Source organism: Pseudomicrostroma glucosiphilum (genome assembly GCF_003144135.1).
Source record: "Pseudomicrostroma glucosiphilum strain MCA 4718 unplaced genomic scaffold BCV69scaffold_5, whole genome shotgun sequence".
Taxonomy (NCBI): domain Eukaryota; kingdom Fungi; phylum Basidiomycota; class Exobasidiomycetes; order Microstromatales; family Microstromataceae; genus Microstroma; species Microstroma glucosiphilum.
In genome coordinates, this window is record NW_020289917.1 from 961,116 (window position 1) to 981,516 (window position 20,401).

The window sequence follows — 20,401 nt, forward strand, 5'->3', positions numbered from 1 at the left end:
CGTCAATGGTTGAGCAGCCACAGATGATCGACGCATCGAGCATCGAGCATCATTAGTGTATGGTCTGCTCCAGCGACTTCGCCAGAGCCAATATGGTGGGCTTTACACCACCACGCTGCACGCAGCTCAGTCAAAGTGGACCGCGGCGCAGCCAACGTCAGATGCCATTGTTATTCTGCGAACATGTGTGCATGTTACCTTACATGGAATGATCACAAGCCTGGTCCCACTGGTGTCTGCGTACTGCTGCCTTTTTATGTGATCGTGGGTTGGGCCAGAGAGTCACCTTCGCCTCTTCGAATTGAACTTAAGCAAAGAGAACACCCCGTGAGCTTGCAAGCACGATCCTTGTGTAGCCTTCCTCGACCGCACTGCTGTCACAGCATACCGACACAGTACCGCTTCCTTAGAGATATCGCTCCCTCGCCCACTCCTCCATCGTCTCCTTGACCTTGCGAGCTTCCGAAGTAAGAAGTGCGTCTCCTTTCTCACCATCCTCAACGATGACAGAGCCGGCAAAGTCAATAAGCCAGATGCGCGGCTTGATGCTATCTCGGAGACGGCTGAGAGGAGATTCCGATACCTCTGGCACAAGTCCAGAGTCACCATCAGGGTCGAAGCCAGCATCTTCTCTCAACTTGCGTGCTGCAGTAGCGAGCTCCCGATGACTGAGCTTCATCTCGCGCTGAGCTTGCTGCACCAGCTCTCGCAACTTTGAGATCTCCAGTGTCTCTCTAGTGGAAGAGCCTGAGGCCTTCCTCCTCCACTCGATGAGGATATTAGATGTATTTACGTCTTCGTGGCAGACCCGGCGAGCGTGTAACTTCGAAAAGGCTGCCTCAACTGCCTGTTGGACAGTGTCGCCCCAAATACATCTCCACATGGAATCCGACGTGCCCACTGGCTCAGCATCTAGATGCTGCAGCATGAGCTTAGGCGCCGTCGAGCGTGGGTAGCTCTCTGGAGAGACCAGACCGTACAGTCTCGGCAGGACGGTACCTTGAATGTCTTTACAGCGCTGGAAGATTTCAATCTCCTGCGTAGTCCGTTCTCTGATGCCCTTTGCGTCTTCGGCGCTGAGAGGTGGCCCATCCGGCTCCTCAAACCTGGGCTCTGGCAAGTCCTCCTCAGGATCTGGCTCTGACGGGACTCTCTGCACCTTGAGGTATGTGTAACAGTCGCCACGACGCAGAGGAGGTAGGATGCCAAGTGCAGGACGGCCTTGATTCTCTTGAGATGGACTGAGAGCCTCACGAGGACTTCCTGCCAGATGAGCCCGATCGACCACACAGCGGTGGATGTCGGCGTATGTCCCGCCGAGGATAGGTCCGTATGTGCAGACGTAGGCTGTAATCAGCGGAAGACGCTCTGTCTCGCTTTCGATAGCGCTTCCTTTAGACTCTGAGTCCCTCGCAGAGCTTTCGTTGAGCACAAGAGCTTCGGAGGGAATGTTGCCACTACACTCCTGCAGGCGTGTCCGCTTCGCAGACGGTCCAGAATCTTCGGATTCCTCATCGTCCACAGAATCTCCAGCGTCCGGGTGTGGCTGTGACTCTGGCTTGTGTGAATTCCCTGAGTCGTCTGAGTCGTCTGGAAGATCCTCGATAGCATAAAGTATCCATCCAAGTAAGAAGAACACTGAATTCGGGAGATGCTGCAGGCGGAAGCTTGAGGCACCTCGGCCGGCCAGGCCGTCCCTGCTTGCCAGTTCGGCCAGTTTGCAAGCCTTCTCTCCCTCAAGCACATCGCACCATGATGCCGTGGAGGCAAAGGTGAGTCGTGCGGCACCGCCGTTCTCGGTAGCGTTGTTTCGCAGCTCGAAGGGGAGCAAGAGCCGACCCCAGTCGGCAATCAGCAAGCCTTTTCTGCTGCCTGCTGCCGTAGGCTGAGAGCAGATTTGCGATAGCAGGCGCAAGGTCTCCGTCTCGCCACGCACTTCCCCTATTTCTTGCTGGCGAAATGGATCACTCCTTTCGCGAACCAGGTCGCCGACATTGTGTGGTCTGCAGCCGGGTTCGCTCTCTACCGTGGCCACAACATGAGATCCTACAGTAACGTAGAAGTCCGCATCCGCTAGCGTGGAGACTTCCTTGATCCGTTTGGAGACAATGATTCCGGAATCGTTGGCGCGAGCAGAGGAGATGATGAGGATCCGGCTGTCCGGCGATGTCGGCAGTGGCGCTCTGAATGGCCGTCCTGAGTCAGTTTTCTGAGCCTGTTTCCAGCGACAAGCCTCTTGACTGAGCTCCAACAACGCCTCCGTGAGGCACAATACTCGCTCTTCGTAGAGATAGTTGAACGGTGCCTCTGTTGTACCTCGACGTACTAGCAAGCGATTTGAAAGCTTCGGAGCACTGAGATGTGCGCCATGAAGCAGTGCCCGTCGAGGGTCATCGTCCAGATAGCCATCGATGATTTCGCAAAGCTGGTCTAAGAGGCTGGAAGATCGAGCCGAGATGCCCGTCTCTGGATCCTCTTCCAGACCAGAGGAGGTGATGACGAGATTGTCGGACAAATGTCGAGCGTTTGCTCCAAGATTGGTGTGTGTGCTGGTCGAGGCATTATGCGGGAAATCCGACGCAATCTTGATATGATACCCAAAGCGTTGGTCCTCTCGACAATCTCGCAGAGACGTCGTCGTGCGGCCAGGATCGGCAGAGAGCCAGATTTCCTCGGGATCAGAGGGATCGCTATCAGATCCGCTCGTGTCGCGCACAGTGAAGGTGCTTCCTGGTTTTGGCACCATGATGGACACCACTTGGTGTAAGAGGGCTGGCAATGTGGAAGCTGATCTTGAAGGACCTGGGTCCAATTGACGAGTGTGAGAGTGCGTAAGTCGGTGAGTTTGTGTGGTCTTGTATCGGTGTTCGTGATTGAGTGGGAGAGTCAGGAAGGAGAAGCAGGGCGGATCGGCAACAAGAATGCCTCCGACCTCTGCTTCTCCTTCCGTACTGCTTCCGTTACCATTGCCATCTCCACCGCCCGTCGTTGGTGTTGGACGTCTCCTCTCAAGCGCCCCAGCTCGGGAGTAATTTGAGTGAGGTGGTCGAAACGGAGCGGGAGCAGCCACGTGCCACCACCACGCCAGGGATTTCAAAGCGGGGCGCGGCACCACCAAAGGGACCCCGCCGGCAACCCCGCGCCATCCGGACAGCCGGATCGAGCATTTCCCCGCCCCCCACTCCCGCCACAGCTGAACGCTATCGTTTGTGTTACCAATCCCACTTCTCTCATCGCAACACCACATCGCCTCTAATTCACTTGGCAACATTGCAGCTGTTTTTCCGTCACTTAGACCACATCTTCAGACTACACCCATTTATCATGTCGAAGCAATTTGACGCCGCGGAGATCAAGGAGCACAAGTCGGGTGAGTCAACACTAAACAGCGAGACTGGACAGGATCAGAGCATCGCTTATGGTAGCCATCTCACAATGGATGAAGGTGGACGGCAACGGCAGGAATGAGGAAGTGCGCTAGATCCAGAGCGAGGCAGTGTTGAACTCCATCTCTTTACTCTTCTAATTGCTGACGAAATCTCATCCACACCTAATCCGCTCGCCTCTCCGTGCTCCTGCAGCCGAGTCCGCCTGGGTTGTCGTCGATGGCAGCGTCTACGACGTGACAGAGTTTCTAGAGGACCATCCAGGAGGCAGCAAGATCCTCCTCAAGAACTGTGGCAAAGACTCTTCCGATGCCTTCTGGAACTACCACTCTGAGAAGGTGCTGAAGAACGTTGCCGAAGAGTACAAGATCGGAGAGCTGAAGCCAGGAGCAAAGCTATAGATGAGCTGGAGACTGGCAGCGATGCAATACCATTCCTGACGGACTTTATGTACTCCATATGAATTTTGTGAGATCAGGGTGACATTGATCGTGTGATTCGGTTTGCGGGCGGGTCAGGAACGCTACGGACAACGGGTCGCGGTCAAGAATGCCGCGAATCGTTGCCACCTTCACGCGCCACCGCTAGCCTATCCACTGGGCTAAGATACAAATTTCTCATTGACTATCTATGATCACGCTTTTGAATTCGGAGGCGGTCTATGTATGCGACTGATCTATGAACAAGGATCTGGACGGTGCAGAAGTTGAAGCGGTTCCGGGGTAAAGTGAAAGAGCGGACCTGTGGCACTGGGTAGCTACTAGGCTGTGTCATCCGCCTGTTCAGGCTCACAAGCAAGCCCAGCCGATGTACAGAAACATTGCTGCCCCTACTGCTGTGACACTGCTCTTCTTAAGTGCCAGTTGGGGTGCTGCACTGACGACGTGCGAGTCATCCGGTCCTGATGCGCTCATTGTACCACCGCTCAGGGGGCCTGGTGCAGTGGCGACTCCTGCCCACGAGGAAGGATAGGTAGCTGTGGGATAGGCAGACTCCGTCGAAGTCGAGACAGTTGAAGTGAGGTTGGAATTTGTTATGGAGGATGAGGCGCTTGCAGAGGAGCCGGACGCTGGCGAGGCGAAGACGAGGCTCGATGAAGTCAGATCAAAGTGAGGTCGACCAGTACAGCAGGCTGAAGAAACACTGTGAGGGTCGGAGCTCCACGAGACTTACCTGTGCTAGAGATGCTGGTGACAGATGAAGTCTGAGCGCTCACAAAAGGGACGGATGAGGCCAGAAGTACGAGAAGACAGCTCACAAGGAGACATTGCGCTAAGAGGTGGCGTGACAGGAAGCGTGGGCGTTGTCCCAAGGCTGGAGGTCTCGGAGGGGATGAGGCTGCCATGTCGTAGAGACACCTTGCAACGATTGATGATGATCAGAAGAGTGGCGGAGAGACGAGCGATGAGACTGGTGAGCTCAAGTCAGAGCTGCTTGCCGCATGTACCCGGGGCATCGGCACAGAGGAGCCCCCTGCGTGCGTGGGAGTTCCGACGACGACGTTTGAGTGCATCGCGACACGGAAAGGGCGACGTGGGGGCCGATTGCTTCTCCGACGCGATGCTCCTCCGTGATGCTCTTCTTGGTACCACCATCCAGCATTCAGCACTCACTTCTGGGACCTCGTTACTGTCTGTCACTGCTGGTGCATCACTTGCTCTTCGGCTGCGATGGTCAACATCACTCGAGCGGTATGGCTGCAGGCGATGCTTGCCCATCGCTACGTGACCGACAAGGAGTCTAGGGCCCTCTACCAAGCCGCATGCTCCGCTACCAAAGGTGAGTGAGCAATGGTTCGACTTGTGGGCGTATGCCGTAGGTGTCCCCGAGAGTTGCTGACCCTCGATGTGCCGGATTCTCTCCTCTGCGCTGATGCTCTGCTTGCACAGCCTCTTACCGCGAGCGCGAGTACGAAGACTTCGTGTCAGATGCCGGCCAAGCCATCGAGCCGCTAGGATTGGACCTCAGAAGGATGATCGACCAGAGAAGTGGCAAGGCAATGCTGGCTTTGGTGAGAGAGGCCTGTTTTACAGGACCGACGATGTGTGCTTGGGCGACTGAGCTCTTATGCTTCTCCTGACCGGCTTGCGCAGGTCAATACCAAGTCGGATGACATAGCTCAGCTCGCCACGACATATACTGCGCAAGAGATTGCCTTCATCAAAATCATGGTAAGATCGCAAGACGTCGATCCTGGCTATGAGATATTGACTGACTCCTTCTGCATGCTCGCTGTGTCATCACTACCCAGATTGAGATCATCTTTACAGCCCCAGATGAAGCATATAGCATACCTACTATTCAGGCGCTAAAGGAGGCAACGAGCATGAAGCCTCAGATGAGCAAGAAAGCTGGGGAAGAGCTGATCAACAGTCTGATTCGGCATGGATGGCTTCATCGGTCAGAGTGAGCTCTGGATGAAAAATGGAAGAAGAAAAGAGGTGGAAGCAAGAGCTGACAGCATGCGCCCATCTCCGCCCCCAACTTTGTCAGGTCTGGCCGCCTCTCCCTCACCGTGCGTTCTATACTCGAGCTACAAGCCTACCTCAAACAAGAATTTCCGGAGCACGTACTGGAATGTACTGTGTGCAAGGACATGCTGACAAGGGTGGGTCCATCAATGTTCGCAGGAGATCCACGCTGATGGCTGATGCATCTGACCTACTCTTCCTCTACCACCCACCCACCTGTAGGGTTCCGCTTGCTCGATTCCAAGCTGCGATGTGCGGGTACATCAAGCTTGCCTGCCTCGACTAGGAGGTGGGCGTGGTGTTGGCTCTGGAGCGTCTCGCTCTTGTCCAGGGTGTCAGAATACCTTCCAAGCTACACCTGTTGGCGAGGAGAGCGCTGGTAGTAGGCGCAAGCCAGGCTCCGGAAGCAGGCGTCGTCGTAATGATACTGAAGGTCAGGCGGACAATGGATCAGAAGAAGAACATGAGGAAGAGGAGGATGAGGACGAAGAGGACGAAGGAGCCGAACCCTCTACATCTACTCGCAATACTGCTCCTGCCAGGAGAAGAGGTACCACGCGTGGCAATGCGGGGAACGCGAAGAGGGCCAGGAGGAACAATGATGAGGAAAGCGATAAAGAGGGTCATTCGGAAAGCGCCCAATCGGAAGCCGAAGAAGCGGGCGAAGAAGACGACGACGAAGAGGAACCTACTCAAGCACCTCGAGGCGGCAGACGGAGCAATGGCGGACGGGGTCAACAAAGAAAGCATCCCAGAGCGGGCAAGCGGAGGAGAAGCAGCGCTGTGAGACTTGCGGGGGGAGGATTCTTTGATGATGAGGCTGGAGACGACGGAGAGGAGAGCGAAGAAGAGGAAGAGGAGGATGAGGAGGAAGAAGAAGAAGAAGAAGAGGAGGAAGAGTGAAAGGGGGCTGCTATGGGCGTTGCTAGTCCATTTATACCAATCACTAGCTAGCTAGCTCTGCCATGGACAATTCACACAGCGGCACATAGCGAGCGCTCAGATACATTGTTTGTGAACAGAAGGTGGCATCTACATGTGATTGAGAAAAGTCGTCGTTACTCTGACCCGCCCTATGTGTGCTGTACGCCTTCACCATCTCTCCAGCAGGGCTGAGATGCGGTCTGCCTTTGCCCCGGCTCCCACAGTCACGCCCGCCCTGATCAGCTTTAGCACATTGGCTCCCAGCGCCACAGTGCCCACAAAGACGCCCCATACAGCAAGTGCCTGCGCTGGTCTCCTGAGCTTATCGTTCCGGTCATGCAGCGAGGCGTACAGTACGCCAGGCAGGATAAAGGAGATGGTTGTCGATCCCAATGAGCCTACGAAGCCAAGGATGAGGGAGAGGTCATCCACTAAGAGGGCTATTGTGAACGTTGTTGTGAGGATCAAACAGGTGATCACCACCCAGCGCTTGAGTGGCATCTCGTCTGATGCTGCAGTGGAGGAATGCGAGGGATAGGAGGCACCAGAGAGGAGGGAAATCTGATGGTCGACATCCCCTCGATTGTCATTGTCATGATCGTCCTCTGCTTGACCCTGTCTGTCCTCGTCCGCTGATTCGTCGTCGTCTTCGTCACCTGTCGGTAGCTCAACACCGGAGCGAGGTGGGTAGATGACCTTCTCGATGGCAGCTCGACACGGGTGTACTTGAAGAGGATACGAGAAGATGGTCAGTAGGACGATAGAGAGTCGCCCTACTGCTACAAAGATGGATGATGAGGGATACATTGCAATACTGTAGGGACATGAATAGACTTTCATCAGTCTTAGAGCTCCTGCTTGAATTTGACTATGGCTGCACTTACATGTTGTCGCCCAAGGTCCCGCCGAACTCAAGGTAGCCCAGAACGCTGACCACGGCGTATACACAGCCTGCTCCTCCGATGCTAGCCCCGATGGCCCATTGAGCTCGATCCATGTGCATCAGAGCGTCATCTGCGGACAGCTCATTGTAGACTGGCAGCATGTTCTGTGCGCAGGTGAACGCAAAGACGAAGACAGGAAATATGGGCAAGAGGTGGGTGGAGAGCACCACGATGTGCACCTCCCCCCGAGGCGGGAGCGAGCCTCGTAGGTTTGGATTGATGAAGAAGAAGACGACGATGACGACGAGGTAGCATACGGCTGCGAGAGAGAGGTAGGATGTATGTCGCAGCGAGTCGAGCTTGCGGAGGAAGCAGAGTGGCAGCAGCAGGGTGATCAAGAGGGTCACCCAGAAGTTCCGGTCCAGAAGAAGATCCGGTATGGCATCATGCGAGTGACCTGCGGCTTTGAGAAAGGAGAGGACCACTTGAGGCATCAATTGGCCAGAGATGATGAGATAAGATATGGAGACGCCAAAGCACTTTGTGGGCATTAAGAAGGCGATGACAATCGAGGAAGACTTATCAGTACATGATCGACCAATTGGGCCCAACTTATCTCACGACGCCTCACCTTCAGTGCGATTGCCAGATCGAACCACCTCGCTCCTTTGGGTATGGTCTTCATAGCGACACTGAAGAAACTCTGCCTCCTTCCCCCAAGCTTATTGGCACATCTTGTCAGCAGATAGAGACCGCTGGCGCCCGTGAAGCCACACAGGGCAATGAGGAAGAGCCCCAAGAGCCAGCCAGTATGGACAAAGTTGCCCGGCAGAGCGACCATGCCTGTACCGATGATGGTATTGGCCAGGTTGGCAATGGAAGACGTCAGCGAGGCGCCGCCGTTCGACGACGCGGTACGCTTGCGAGGTCGAGGAACGGCAGGAGGTACGCTGATGGATACAGAGCGGCCACCACCACTGCCGCTGCCGCTACCGGAGCCGCGGACGGCAGAGTGCGCATCTCTGCTGCCATTGGCGTCCATATTCCTGGCTTCCTGCGAGGAAGAAGGAGTGCAGAGAAGGTGAGGATGAGGAAGGATACAATGATAAGGAGGTGCGAAGGGGACCCTCACCTGGGCGAGAATGATATTGTGCGCCTCGGCACTCCGCCTCGCTTCCCGCACAGGCGCTGGGTAGAGTCAGGCCTCTCTCCTCCCTTCTACCAACTCCCACTTGCTCAGCATCCACCCATACCAACCATCGCCACTGCTGCAACGCCCACAGCGTTGCACATCGAGGGCATCATCGCGCCGACATGGCCCCTCGATCAGCCTCTCAGTCAGCCACCCCAGCCGCTGGCCATTCATCTCCTTCGCCAGCAGGGACAAGCGACCCGACTCAGTTGCCTTCGGTGTCTCCCGGCGGCACATATTCCCTCGAATCCATTCGACCAGGATGTAAGATCTTTGTACAGAAGCCCGACGCCGCAACTGGAGAAATCGAACAACGGCGCGCCGAAGTCCTATCGCGGCGTGAGAAGTACAGGGGCAGGGTGAAGAGGGGCGAAGAGAAGCCAGAAGTAAAGGTAGAGGACAAGTATGAGTACTATGTCCACTATGAAGAATTCAACAAGAGGCTGGACGAGTGGGTGGGCGGTGGAAGATTGATCATCAGCAGGGAGGTGGAATGGCCCAAACCCGCAGATGCTATGGCTGCCAGTGGACACGGTCATGGCCATGGTGGTGCCTCTGGCGCAGGACAGAAGAAGAAGGCTGCAAACAGCAGAAGCGGATCGAGTACACCAGCGAACAAGGTAGCGGGAGAAGCGCCCAAGGACGATCTTCTGAGGAAGGCTGCGAGGAAAGCGGCCAATGAAGCTGCTTCCCAAGCCGCTACTCAGCAGCAGCCTTCCGGCCCAGAGACGCCCAGCAAGAGGAGACATGGCGAGGCAGACGGAGGGGACGGGTCGTCTGATGAAGACGGAGATGGCGAAAGCGAAGATTCGCCCATGGCGAACGGGGAGAGCCCTTCGCAATCCCAAGTAGACAACGACGATGGAGCAGTGGTGGCCATGGAACTCTTAGGGGATGAATCGATGGACGTCTCCCAACAGGGAGGTGCCGTTGCAACCGCCACTGCCCAAGCAAATGGCGACGATCCCGTCACGGCCAGCAACCAGCTCAAAAAGGAGCCCATCAGCAAGGAAGCAGAGATCGAGAAGCTCAGAACCTCTGGCTCAATGACCCAGTCCGTCTCTGAAGTGGCTCGAGTCAAGAACTTCGACTGTATCCGCATGGGAGCCCATGAGATCGAGACGTGGTACTTTTCTCCATACCCGATCGAGTATGCTTCGATGGGTATGCTACACATTTGCGAAATGTGCCTCTCCTACTACCCCTCTGCATACTCACTGAAGCGACATCGAACCAAGTGTACGCTCACCCATCCGCCTGGAAACGAGATTTATCGCCACGAGGACATCTCCTTCTTTGAGATTGATGGCAGGAAACAGAAGACATGGTGTAGGAACCTCTGCCTCCTTTCCAAGTGCTTCCTGGACCACAAGACGCTCTACTACGATGTGGATCCGTTCCTCTACTACGTCATGGTTCAGCGAGACGATACGGGGTGCCACACCATCGGTTACTTCTCGAAGGAAAAGGAGTCAGCAGAAGGATACAATGTGGCTTGTATTCTGACACTGCCGCAGCACCAGCGATCGGGCTTCGGTAGACTACTCATCGACTTTTCCTACGAGTTGAGCAAGAGGGAACACAAGTTGGGAAGTCCCGAGAAGCCCCTGAGTGATTTGGGTCTGCTCGGCTACAGGGCGTACTGGGCAGAGACAATCGTAGGATATCTCCTAGACAAGGGAGACGGCGAAGAGACGTCTATCGATGAAGTTGCCTGGAAGACTTGCATTACCCATGCTGATGTGCTGCATACGTGAGTCAAGGCTGGAACGGCCCGTGAGGCAGGCAGCACCATCATTGACCTTTCCTCTACTCGACCCCTCTGACGTCTAGCTGCACATCGCTGAATATGCTGAAGCAGTTCCAGGGCAAACATTACCTCGTACTCAATGACCAGGTCCTGGCAAATCACGAGAAGCAAATGGCGAAGAGGAAAAGGAGGATCAAGGGCGAGAATCTCAGTTGGATACCGCCAGTGTAAGTGACCAATGAGATGGTGAGCGAAGTGAGTGCATGATCTGACATTTCCCTGTCTTCGCATGCCCCATCACAGCTTTTCTCGAGCACAATTGCAATTTGGCTGGTAGTGCCATCTGCTGCCCGTTGCTCATTTGCGCTACTGTACATCTACGGAAGTGGTCATATATCCCTGTACACCACCGCTTCAAGCATCATCCTCCGTCCCCCCTTGCCTTGCTACGCCAAGCTGTTGTAATATTATACCAATCCACCTCATAAGCTTCCCTTGTTGACCTGACATCGCCAAAGCACTTTGGATCCACGACTCTTTACCTTGCGGCAGACTCCTTCTCCACTTCTGCAGGCGTCTTTGTCCTCAGAGACAGGGCATGAAGACCGGAGGCGAACTCTGCGGGGGCGTTGGACGAGATGGAGGAGGGAGGGCAAGATGGTCAGGTTCGCGTTGCCCAAGCACATGCCCAGTGAATGTACAGATTACTCCGAGGCTGCGTCAGACTCACCGTCTGAGAGGAGGGAGTTGATGGACCGATGCCTTGCTATCTGCGTCTTTCCGCTGAAATCATCCGAGACGACTTCAATGTAGAAGTCTAGGTGAGGCATTAGGGGTACAAGGAGCGGAAGGAATGAGCTACATTCGCCTCCAAAGAGATAAGTATGCTTTGAGGCTACTGACGAGTCTCTCCATTTCCACCACCCTGTGCGGCCATGGCAGCGTGATGAGCATGTTTGCTCGAGTCGTTGCGGATCTTGAGGTGGGTGGGCTTAAAGGCGGACTGGATCTTGTTGCGCATGGACTCCTCGATGGACATGATGCGGGCGGTGGAGGTGAAGGAGCGGAGGCGAAGAGGCAGGGACGAGGCAGTGCTGGGGTTGAGTAGACGGCGTAAAGACGATGAGAAGGAGGCCATCGAGGTCGTGCAGGCTGTGTGGACGTAGGCAAGGAGAGGTGGTGCTGTGAGGATGCCGTGGTGCGTAGGAAGGACTGACTGACGGACATGAAGGACTGGCGGCGTGCAGCGGAAAGAGGACAGAGCAAAGCGCGTGGCCCACTGAGTCTACTTACCAAGCACCAAGTGTCTCTCGGTCACCTTTGCTTCCATTATCATCAAGCAAGCAGAGACAAGGTAGACCAGAGTATACAGGCGGACGATAGTGCGGTGTATAGACTGCGGAACTCCCTACCGTCCCGACGGTGTTCCTTGGTAAGATGGCCGCGTCCTCATCCTCGTCCATCTTCTCGCGCTACTTTCCTAAGGCCCACTCCACCTACACTCGCTACTCATCCTCACCTGTGGGCCGAGGGGTAGCATGGTCTTGGAAGAAGCGGCGCCCCATCCTCATCGGTGTGTCCCTCACTTACTTCGGCGCAAGCTACCTGGTAGTCAGACAAGAGGCAGCCAGGCGCGACACCATTCACCCCAATACCTATCTGGTATGGAAGTTCTACCCCGGCAGCATCGTCGAAGTCAGGGGCCCGCCCTCTCTCTCTTATCTTCTCGGCTCTTCCACTGCTGGCGAAGAGCCGCCGAAGATCATGGAGCTGCACGAGGCTGTCCGGGCCCTCAAGTTGGCTGCAAATGATCAGAGGGTGAGGGGACTGTTGGGTGATTTCAGTACTCTCAATTGGCCAAGCAACGTTCAGAGCGAGGGCTTGGGCCTGGCTCAGATAGAGGAGCTGATGCAAGCGATTGTGAGTGTCCTCTCAGCATCGGCAGAGCCGTGGGAGACCAGAGAGGCTGACGTGCCTTGCTCGGATATACCAGTACGAGTTTAAGGTCGCAAAAGACCTGCAATTCCCATCCTCTGCACAGCTCGCGATCACAGTAGAGGGCCAGCCGTCCCCAGCATCGGTGTCGGGACCCACCGGGGAAGCCTCCTCCGAGCCTTCAACCTCTCGAGACCTTACCACATCGGGCGAGAGCTCCACCGACCCTCAAGAATCTCCTGCTCCCCATCTCCCATCCACAATAGCATTCTGCGACACCTTCACATCGCAGTCCTCCTATCTTCTCGCTTCCGCATTCGACAAGGTCTACCTCCAGCCTTCAGGGAGCATACCGCTCACTGGCATCTCGGCCCAGATTCCTTTCTTTTCGCGGCTTATCTCCAAGCTTGGGATCAAGGTGCATACCGAAGCTCGGAGGGAATACAAGAGCATGATCAGTCAGTTCAAGGAAAAGGATGGTCTGCCACCACTCCAGGCTCAGAATGAGGCGCAGCTGCTGGGAGAGTTAAACAGAAGCGTTGCATATGCAATCGGGTCAAACCGCTTTCGAGGTACCGATGGAGACGACGCTGCTGACAAAGTGGTGGAATTGATGGGTAAAGGCCCGTATTCGGCAAAGGAGGCATTGGAACTGGGGCTGGTGGATGGGCTCAAGTACAAAGGCGAGGTAGTCAAGCTGCTCACAGGCCAAGATGCAGGCGGTGACATTGGCGAGGCGAAGAAGAAGAGCGAGGCAGACGTTGACGATCCAGCGTCGCTCAAGTTCAAGACGCTGCCTCACTATGCTCGTGTGACAGATCGTCTGCTCTTGTCCAAGCTCAAAGACGAGGAAGTCATCCCGGTAGCAGTATGCTACCTGCGCGGCTCAATTTCGGCCGCGCCAGGAGACTTCTCTGCTTCCACGGTCGTCAAAGGTCTCAAGGAGGCAGCAGAAGATGACGACGTCAAAGCTATCGTTTTGCGCATCGACTCGGGTGGTGGAGACGTCGTGGCATCAGATTCGATCTGGCATGCCGTCCGGAGAGCGAAGGAATCGTCGGGAAAGCCAATCATCGTCAGCTTCGGCAACGTCGCGGCTAGTGGAGGCTACTATGCTGCTACAGCTGCTGACGCCATCTACGCATCGGAGACTACTGTCACTGGTTCTATCGGAGTGGCTTCTCTGCGTCCGACGATTACTCGAAAGCTCTTTGATTGGGCTGGCGTTGGGTTGCAGACCTTTTTCACTGGGTCCAAGGCGCAATCCGTCCTGCACGACATGGACGAGGACCAATTGAAGAGGCAAACTCAGCACATCGACGAGACCTATGAGGACTTCCTCTCCAAGGTCGTACAGGGGAGGAAAATCGAGAGGGACGTCATCGAAGACATCGCTGGCGGTAGAGTCTTCACTGGCCTCGTTGCGTGGACCAAAACAAATCCCGACGCCCTCGAAGCGGCTGAAAAGGAGAGGGAACTGCATCGGGCAGGCGGTGGAAAGAGTGAAGCAGCCGCTTCGCTGATCCAACAGGTAGAGGAAGCTTTGGGTTTGTCGAGTCCCCAATCGACCGGACCGCCAGCTGCCTCGGTAGAGGGAGACACGCAGAAAGGCAGCGCCTCGTCGCCACCAACGAAATTCAAGCCGTCTGATGGGCTAGCCGAGTGGGATCTTCAGGACGTGACAAAGGAAGGAGAGCTCGACACCAGACTCGTCATCATGAAGGCCAAGAAGGAGATGCGAGCAGAAGATCAGGAAGGAGTAGGCAAGCAAGTCATGCAAGGTGCAGAAGTTGTGACAAGCAGAGTACAAGACGCTGTGCAAGGCCGCAAGGACGAGACACAACCAGCGTCTTCGATGGCTGCCGTAGACCTTGCCGAAGCCGCTCACCGCGAGGCCCTCGTAGCAAATGGTACAAAGAGCGAGAAGGAGGAGCAAGATCTGGCCGCTCGACACGCTCAAGAGTCGGAGAAGACATCGAGCCCATATGGTGCGGGCCTAGTAGACGCCATTGGTGGTCTTTCGGATGCCGCTGCGTGAGTTTCCAAATAGCGGACGAATGTTGCTGCTCCCATTCACTGACACATGATTTGTTCGTGCTATCCCAGGCTCGGCATGACGCTCGCGATCCAGGCGGAGATCAATGCGCTCATGGCCGAACAAGGTCTGGCTCGCGATGCGGCAATGATGGCCATCCGGCCCGGCTGCCATCGCGAGGTCGATCCTGAAAGCGGCATCGTCTCCCTCTCGACTGACATGAGGCTGATCAGATACCCGCGCGAGCGATCCTTCAGGGAGAGATTACGCGAGATGAACGCAAAGGGCGATCAGCCTTCTCTGAGTCTGGGAGGTGTATGGGGTACAATACAGAGTGAGATCGGAGGCATGATGGCCAAGAGCTTCCTGAGCTACCTGGGAGAGAACCCTGGAGCATTCTTGCGAGAGGTCGCAATGAGGGTGGAGATGAGTGCAAGGAGAGAGGAAGAGGAGATGAGGAGGGTCAAGATGGAATATGGTGGGGTCGGAGGACATGCGAGGCTGTGAAGATGGAGGAGGATGGAAAGCGATGGCGATGCAATATGCTTCACTTTCCTTCACTCAATTATCGCGCACAACAATCATAATGGCATACCGGCATTGAGCACTACCGTCTTTGTGTGACCAGGGGACTGTCTTGGCCCTGCGCTGGACGCAGAACACAATTCGACACTATCATAGACTATCCTCATCCTTTCAGCTTCATACGATACAACCTGGTCCCTTGGCGGTTGTACTGCTCTGTCCGCACAGGATCATCATCTTTGACGTCGTCGAAGTGGAAGTGCTTCTTAAGTATGGTGAAGAAGCGCTTGTCTGCTTTCCGGCGCTTCTGATAGCAGAACTGAGGGTGGAAGAAAGGTCGCTCAGATCAGCACAGGCTCAGAAGCGCAGGGGAGCTGAACCGGAAGTCTGACTCACCAGAATCTCTGTTTCTGTTGTGGATAGGTCAATCATCGTATCGACGAGGGGCTGAAAGGCTACTTCCAGGTATACGCAGTCAGCTAATAGGAGCACATCTGGCTTCTGCGGGACACTAGAAGGCAGAGGTTCGCCCCAATTTAGCTCTTCCACAAAGCAGGGATCCATTCCGGGATTGAGCTCGAGATTCTTCTGCATGAGTTCCATCATAGCGCTAGTGAGGGAGTCACAGAGTCATCCAAAAGCAGAGCCCGTGAGCGGGAATCTGCTCGTATCTCCGCTCCCTTCCTTCTCGGCACTCACTCCTGATCTGTGATCCACGTCTCGGCTCCAATGCCCATCTTTGCCAGCACAAAGCCGACCAATCCAGTTCCACTGCCTAGCTCTATCACCTTTTTGCCTTTCCATCGAATCGCCAAGTCTTCCCTCCTGCCTGTGAGATAGGCTCCTAACACTTCGGCTGCGGGCCAGATCTTGCCCCCACAACCATTCGTCACATCGCAGAGGAGTGTCACGTCGATGTGAGGGGAAGACGTACCCGTCTCTGGAGCATCACCATCGAGGAGATGGGGTGTCTTCGTCGGGTCGCCATAGTATCTGATCACCATCTTCTCGTCGATGATGCTGTGACGTTGCCCTGGGAAGAGCTGGCCGTCCGAGGAAGGTTCGTCGTCGAAGTCGCCTACATCTTGGTTCAAGAGGTGTGTGAGGGGGTTCAAAGGCGGTGTAGGAGGATCCTGCTGCCTCGAAGTGGTGGCCATGGCTGGCTGGCCGTCTATGAGAGCCTCTGTCATCGGTAGGCAAATAGACACAGATTGTGGGGAACCAAGAATTAAGGATCGGAAGGAACCAAGGAAGCGGCCAGAGCTCGGGCCAACGCCGGAGAGTGGAGCCGCGGCAAGTGCACTGCATACGCACCCCGCCAGGGTTCAATTCAATTTCAAGGTCCTTCGAATTCCTTCGTGCTCCACAGCTTCTCCCTTCCCACGTTCTTCTACAACACACGACCATACTTCTACTACACCCTCATGTCGTCCTCAAGCTCAGTTACCCCCATCATCCTCTGGTGTGTGCCTCGCTCAGTCTCCACCGCGACTGAGCGAGCCTTCATGACCCGGCCTGACACCCGCGTGTGGCATGAGCCTCTAGGCGACCCATTCTACTTCTCTTCGAAGCGTCAGTGCCTTCGCTACACCGAGGATGAAGCCAAGAAGAGCGAGCATTGGGAGAAAGACATCGTCGATGTGATGCAGTCCCTCCTTGACCCCGAAGTGGCCAACAAGGGCAGCGGCAAGGATGCAGAGGTGGAGTACATTTTCATCAAGGTCAGTCGGGCGAATGGCGTGATTGGCATGCCATCACGATACTGACGGTCCGGGCTCCCCGCGTGTGTGTTTTCGACAGGATATGGCGCAGTACATCATGCCTGCAGAGACCCTCAAGAACATTCATCCCGGATCTAGAGTCTACCACACTCCTGGTCAGGCCGGCATCAAGGCCCATGGTATCAACCCCGACGGCGAAGTCCTGGAGAACCCCACGGTCATCCCTACCGAGCTCATGCGTCGCTTCAAGCACACCTTCCTCGTGCGAACTCCGCAGAAAGCTGTACCCAGCTACTGGAAGTGCGTACAGGAGAAGGCCGCTGGCTTCGAGTACTTTGATGGAGCCGAGGCCGGCTTTGAGGAGCTTCGTCTGCTCTACAAGTGGATCTCGAACCCCAACTCGACTTTCAACAAGGCTCCGGCGGAAACTTCCGCCCAATTTTCTGGAGCCATCCAGACACAGCCTCACCCTCCGCCCCTCGTGGATGCCTCGGTCCTGTTGGCCCACCCCACTGAGACGATCAAGCATCTGTGCGATTCTACCGGCGTCCCCTTTGCACCCTCGATGCTCTCCTGGGAGTCCGGTCCTCAGGCCGAATTCCAAAAGTGGGGCACTTACCACAAGGGAGCCGAAAACTCCACTGGCTTCAAAGCAGAGACGCCCATCGATCGTCAGGCCAAAAAGGCGGCCAAGAAGGCAGAAATGGACAAGTCAGCAGCAACTACTGGCGCTTCAAGTCAGAGCGAAGTGGAGCTGAGGAAGGAAGACCGATTCCCACAAGAGGTCAAGGACACTATCACGAGGAATATGGAGCCATACAATTGGCTTTACGCAAGAAGGACGATCAAGGGTGCTGACAAGGGCAGCAGCGCCTGAGTTGAGTATGTATGGACATTTCTTTCTCCCTTCTCAAGACCAACGCATCGCGACTCATCTGGATCCACTGGCCAAACATGACCAGTTCAACGTCAAAACAAGTAGCAAGAACCATCACAACAGGATAAGTAGTTTCGAAATGTTCCGAAAGTGGGAAGGGCTGTCGTATAGTAGGCTTGGAGGACGCACGAGAGAGGAAGGACCAACGGCAGAGGCGAACGTCATGATCGTCATCCTGTCATTACACCTTTTATCTCGCCTACCACAAAAGCTCAGCTGCTCCTCCTCCGACCCGATTGGATCACCTTATCCTGACCATCGGCTTCGGCGAGGGCTGTTGTCTCGTATTATTTCTTCGGCCGTCTCTGAGTGAGACTGAGTCACTGACAATTAGGGACATGGAGATGGAAGTGTTCGTGACTCACTGACCGATGAGTCTTTGCTAACATTTGTGAAGTGACGCGACAGGTAAGAGGCTGATAGGGGAGATCTGTAAGCTGCTCTGATTAATATCTGTGTCAATATGATCGGTGAGCCTCAATATCGGCTGGGCTCTCTTCCCGGCTAGGTCAGAGCCGCTACACCAGAGCTGCTTGACTGAGAGTGAGTTTGTGACTCCTGAGCAGAGGACAGGAGCCATGTCAGGCGTCGTCGTCGTCGTCGTCGTCATGGTTGACGCTGTAAGAGGCTCCTCGCTCTACCTACCCATGCACACTCACTCGCCTGTGCCTACGGGCTGCTTCCGTCGCGTCATCGGCTCCGCGCTGCGTCGGGCGCACGGCCGAGGCAAAAGATTTTCCAAAAGTCCGCCAGAATTTTGAAGCAGGGCGGGGCGGCGGGGCTGACCGAGGGGGGAAGGACGAGGCGGAGAGCAAGGAGGATCACCTTGCACGACGACTGCCATCTGCTCATAGTCTACCATCAGCATCGTTAGCAATGGCAGCAGCAGCAGCAGCGTCGTCATCATCATCATCCTCGGCCATGCCCGTAGTAGCCGCTGGGTCCTCGTCTACCATCACCTCGGCCAGCCTGCTCCCCTCGCTCAACGCACACAACACCTCCTTCCTCACCCTCTTGAACCTCATCCCGCCCAAGTACTACCTCGCCGCCAATGAAGACGACGATGAAGATGGAGAGGGAGGCCACATCAACACAAAGTACATGAAGAACAAGAAGAGGAAGACGGCAGAGGAGGTCAAGAATGCCAAGCTGGCTGAAAAGGACAAGAAGAGGGCAAAGCTGGACCCAGAGAATCTCAAGACGGTCAGCCAGGTGCAAGAGGAGAGGGCGAGGGAAGAGGCCAGGAAGGAGCAGCAAGGGGACAGCGATGAGGATGACGACGACGAGGACGAAGACTCTGAAGGAGAGGACGTGGACGATGACGACGATGACGATGAGGACATGGCTGCTGGAGACCTCGAATTGGACGACGAAGACGATGGCCAATCGCAGCGGAAGCCAGCTGCACGCACACAGCTTCCCACCACGAAAACCACTGCCCCTCCTCTCACCCAGCAAGACTCCATCTCCACCCTTCGGGAGCGTCTACAGAACAAGATTGCCGGCATGCAAAATCGTCGGAGGACGCCTGGAGGGCCCTCAGGTGCTAACATGGTCGGTCTGGGAGGTGGCATTGCCGCTGCAAGCGAGGCGGATGGAGATGACGATGCTTCTGTCGCCTCGACACGGGACGAGCTTTTGGAGGAGCGAAGGAGGCGGAGAGGTGAAGTGAGAGATAAACGGAGGAGAGCCCGAAAGGAGGCCAGGAGACAAGAGGAGGCGGCCTCGTCTTCAGATCAGAAGAAGGGTCCAAACGCAAAGAAGCCCTCGACTTCTGCCGGTACGGGCACGAGTCTCCCGCCTTCGCTCCTCGTGAGGGACTCCGATTCTACATCCAAGCAAGCCAAGGCCTCATCGAGCTTCCCAGTCTCTTCAGACATCAACTTTTCGTCTCTGCAGTTCCCAGAGGACCCTACCTCTAGCAAGAAGCGCCGCGACAAGCAGGCTCTGCCTTCCAACCCCAAGCAAGCACTCGAGATGTTGCAGGCTCGCAAGGAGAAGAAGCAGAGTGCCGCCGCCGATGGTGAGGCCAGCAAGGACGACGATCCTGAGAGGTGGGCCAAGGTCCAGGCCGCGGCGCGAGGAGTCAAGATCCGCGACGACGAGAAGATCCTCAAGAAGGCTATCAAGAGGAAGGAAAAGGAGAAGTCCAAGAGCTCCCTGGAGTGGAACAAGCGCGATCAAGACATCAAGGATGCAGAAGCTGCCAAGCAGAAGAAGCGCACAGAGAATCTTGCCAACAGGAAAGCCAATAGCAAAAAGGGAGGCAAAGCTGGTGCTGCCGCCAAGAAGAAGACGGGCGGAGCGATTGGAGGTGGCAAGAAGACCAAAGACAGGAAGTTTGGCGGGAGCGGTAGCAGTAGCAAGATTGGAGGCGGAGCTAGTAGAGCCGGCTTCGAGGGAAGGAAGCTTGGCGGTGGCAGTGGCAGGGGAGGCGCCAAGTCGGGCGGCAAGGGCAAGGGTCGAGGAGGCAAGTAAGCGCATTTTTCGAAAATGTCACCCGCCTGAGGCAATACACTATCTAATCAGACCTTGTTGCCTACTTCCGCGATGTGACTATGGTATAAGGATGAACGAAATTGGCTGATGGTATAACGGTATCTGAGCTGAGGAGCTGCAAGGTAGAATCTTCGTCCATCCC

At 55.6% G+C, this 20,401-nt stretch overlaps 11 protein-coding genes across 11 annotated transcripts; 6 read left to right on the forward strand and 5 right to left on the reverse strand.

Moving 5' to 3' along the window:
* Positions 1 to 51: 51 nt before the first annotated feature.
* On the reverse strand, positions 52 to 3,037 carry BCV69DRAFT_176824 (hypothetical protein; the record flags this gene model as incomplete). The annotated part of the gene is made up of 1 exon (XM_025489538.1): positions 52 to 3,037. A coding segment is annotated over one exon (2,631 nt), but the record flags the coding sequence as incomplete, so codon positions are not given.
* A 238-nt stretch (positions 3,038 to 3,275) lies between these two features.
* Positions 3,276 to 3,787, forward strand: BCV69DRAFT_269492 (putative cytochrome b5; the record flags this gene model as incomplete). Its single annotated transcript, XM_025490898.1, has 2 exons — positions 3,276 to 3,370; positions 3,582 to 3,787. Exons 1-2 carry the CDS (start codon positions 3,325 to 3,327, stop codon positions 3,785 to 3,787), a joined length of 252 nt encoding a protein of 83 aa, XP_025348809.1. The 5' UTR covers positions 3,276 to 3,324.
* Positions 3,788 to 3,873: 86 nt separating this feature from the next.
* BCV69DRAFT_312141 (hypothetical protein) lies at positions 3,874 to 4,836 on the reverse strand. Its single transcript, XM_025494901.1, has 2 exons — positions 4,560 to 4,836; positions 3,874 to 4,455 (listed from the first exon to the last, which is right to left on the reverse strand). The coding sequence occupies exons 1-2, from the start codon at positions 4,729 to 4,731 to the stop codon at positions 4,175 to 4,177; spliced, it is 453 nt and encodes a 150-aa protein (XP_025348810.1). The 5' UTR covers positions 4,732 to 4,836; the 3' UTR covers positions 3,874 to 4,174.
* Positions 4,837 to 4,962: 126 nt separating this feature from the next.
* Positions 4,963 to 6,886, forward strand: BCV69DRAFT_282366 (hypothetical protein). Its single transcript, XM_025492333.1, has 6 exons — positions 4,963 to 5,165; positions 5,276 to 5,397; positions 5,480 to 5,557; positions 5,638 to 5,792; positions 5,880 to 5,994; positions 6,080 to 6,886. Exons 1-6 carry the CDS (start codon positions 5,057 to 5,059, stop codon positions 6,758 to 6,760), a joined length of 1,260 nt encoding a protein of 419 aa, XP_025348811.1. The 5' UTR covers positions 4,963 to 5,056; the 3' UTR covers positions 6,761 to 6,886.
* Positions 6,887 to 6,949: 63 nt separating this feature from the next.
* BCV69DRAFT_298653 (hypothetical protein) lies at positions 6,950 to 8,707 on the reverse strand (the record flags this gene model as incomplete). Its single annotated transcript, XM_025494240.1, has 3 exons — positions 6,950 to 7,595; positions 7,666 to 8,204; positions 8,297 to 8,707. 3 exons carry the CDS (start codon positions 8,705 to 8,707, stop codon positions 6,950 to 6,952), a joined length of 1,596 nt encoding a protein of 531 aa, XP_025348812.1.
* Positions 8,708 to 8,875: 168 nt separating this feature from the next.
* On the forward strand, positions 8,876 to 11,424 carry BCV69DRAFT_282370 (hypothetical protein). Its single transcript, XM_025492334.1, has 4 exons — positions 8,876 to 10,610; positions 10,691 to 10,834; positions 10,911 to 11,233; positions 11,346 to 11,424. The coding sequence occupies exons 1-3, from the start codon at positions 8,980 to 8,982 to the stop codon at positions 10,942 to 10,944; spliced, it is 1,809 nt and encodes a 602-aa protein (XP_025348813.1). The 5' UTR covers positions 8,876 to 8,979; the 3' UTR covers positions 10,945 to 11,233; positions 11,346 to 11,424.
* BCV69DRAFT_282372 (bola-domain-containing protein) lies at positions 10,912 to 11,749 on the reverse strand. The gene is made up of 3 exons (XM_025492335.1): positions 11,511 to 11,749; positions 11,338 to 11,424; positions 10,912 to 11,225 (listed from the first exon to the last, which is right to left on the reverse strand). Exons 1-3 carry the CDS (start codon positions 11,743 to 11,745, stop codon positions 11,146 to 11,148), a joined length of 402 nt encoding a protein of 133 aa, XP_025348814.1. The 5' UTR covers positions 11,746 to 11,749; the 3' UTR covers positions 10,912 to 11,145.
* A 158-nt stretch (positions 11,750 to 11,907) lies between these two features.
* Positions 11,908 to 15,192, forward strand: BCV69DRAFT_282374 (hypothetical protein). Its single transcript, XM_025492336.1, has 3 exons — positions 11,908 to 12,527; positions 12,601 to 14,576; positions 14,649 to 15,192. The coding sequence occupies exons 1-3, from the start codon at positions 12,045 to 12,047 to the stop codon at positions 15,082 to 15,084; spliced, it is 2,895 nt and encodes a 964-aa protein (XP_025348815.1). The 5' UTR covers positions 11,908 to 12,044; the 3' UTR covers positions 15,085 to 15,192.
* On the reverse strand, positions 15,145 to 16,319 carry BCV69DRAFT_282375 (hypothetical protein). The gene is made up of 3 exons (XM_025492337.1): positions 15,802 to 16,319; positions 15,499 to 15,712; positions 15,145 to 15,421 (listed from the first exon to the last, which is right to left on the reverse strand). Exons 1-3 carry the CDS (start codon positions 16,257 to 16,259, stop codon positions 15,266 to 15,268), a joined length of 828 nt encoding a protein of 275 aa, XP_025348816.1. The 5' UTR covers positions 16,260 to 16,319; the 3' UTR covers positions 15,145 to 15,265.
* A 207-nt stretch (positions 16,320 to 16,526) lies between these two features.
* Positions 16,527 to 17,700, forward strand: BCV69DRAFT_248110 (hypothetical protein; the record flags this gene model as incomplete). Its single annotated transcript, XM_025490277.1, has 2 exons — positions 16,527 to 16,823; positions 16,903 to 17,700. The coding sequence occupies 2 exons, from the start codon at positions 16,527 to 16,529 to the stop codon at positions 17,698 to 17,700; spliced, it is 1,095 nt and encodes a 364-aa protein (XP_025348817.1).
* An 894-nt stretch (positions 17,701 to 18,594) lies between these two features.
* On the forward strand, positions 18,595 to 20,298 carry BCV69DRAFT_282376 (SURF6-domain-containing protein). The gene has a single exon (XM_025492338.1). The coding sequence runs from the start codon at positions 18,637 to 18,639 to the stop codon at positions 20,236 to 20,238; it is 1,602 nt and encodes a 533-aa protein (XP_025348818.1). The 5' UTR covers positions 18,595 to 18,636; the 3' UTR covers positions 20,239 to 20,298.
* The last annotated feature ends 103 nt before the right edge of the window (positions 20,299 to 20,401 follow it).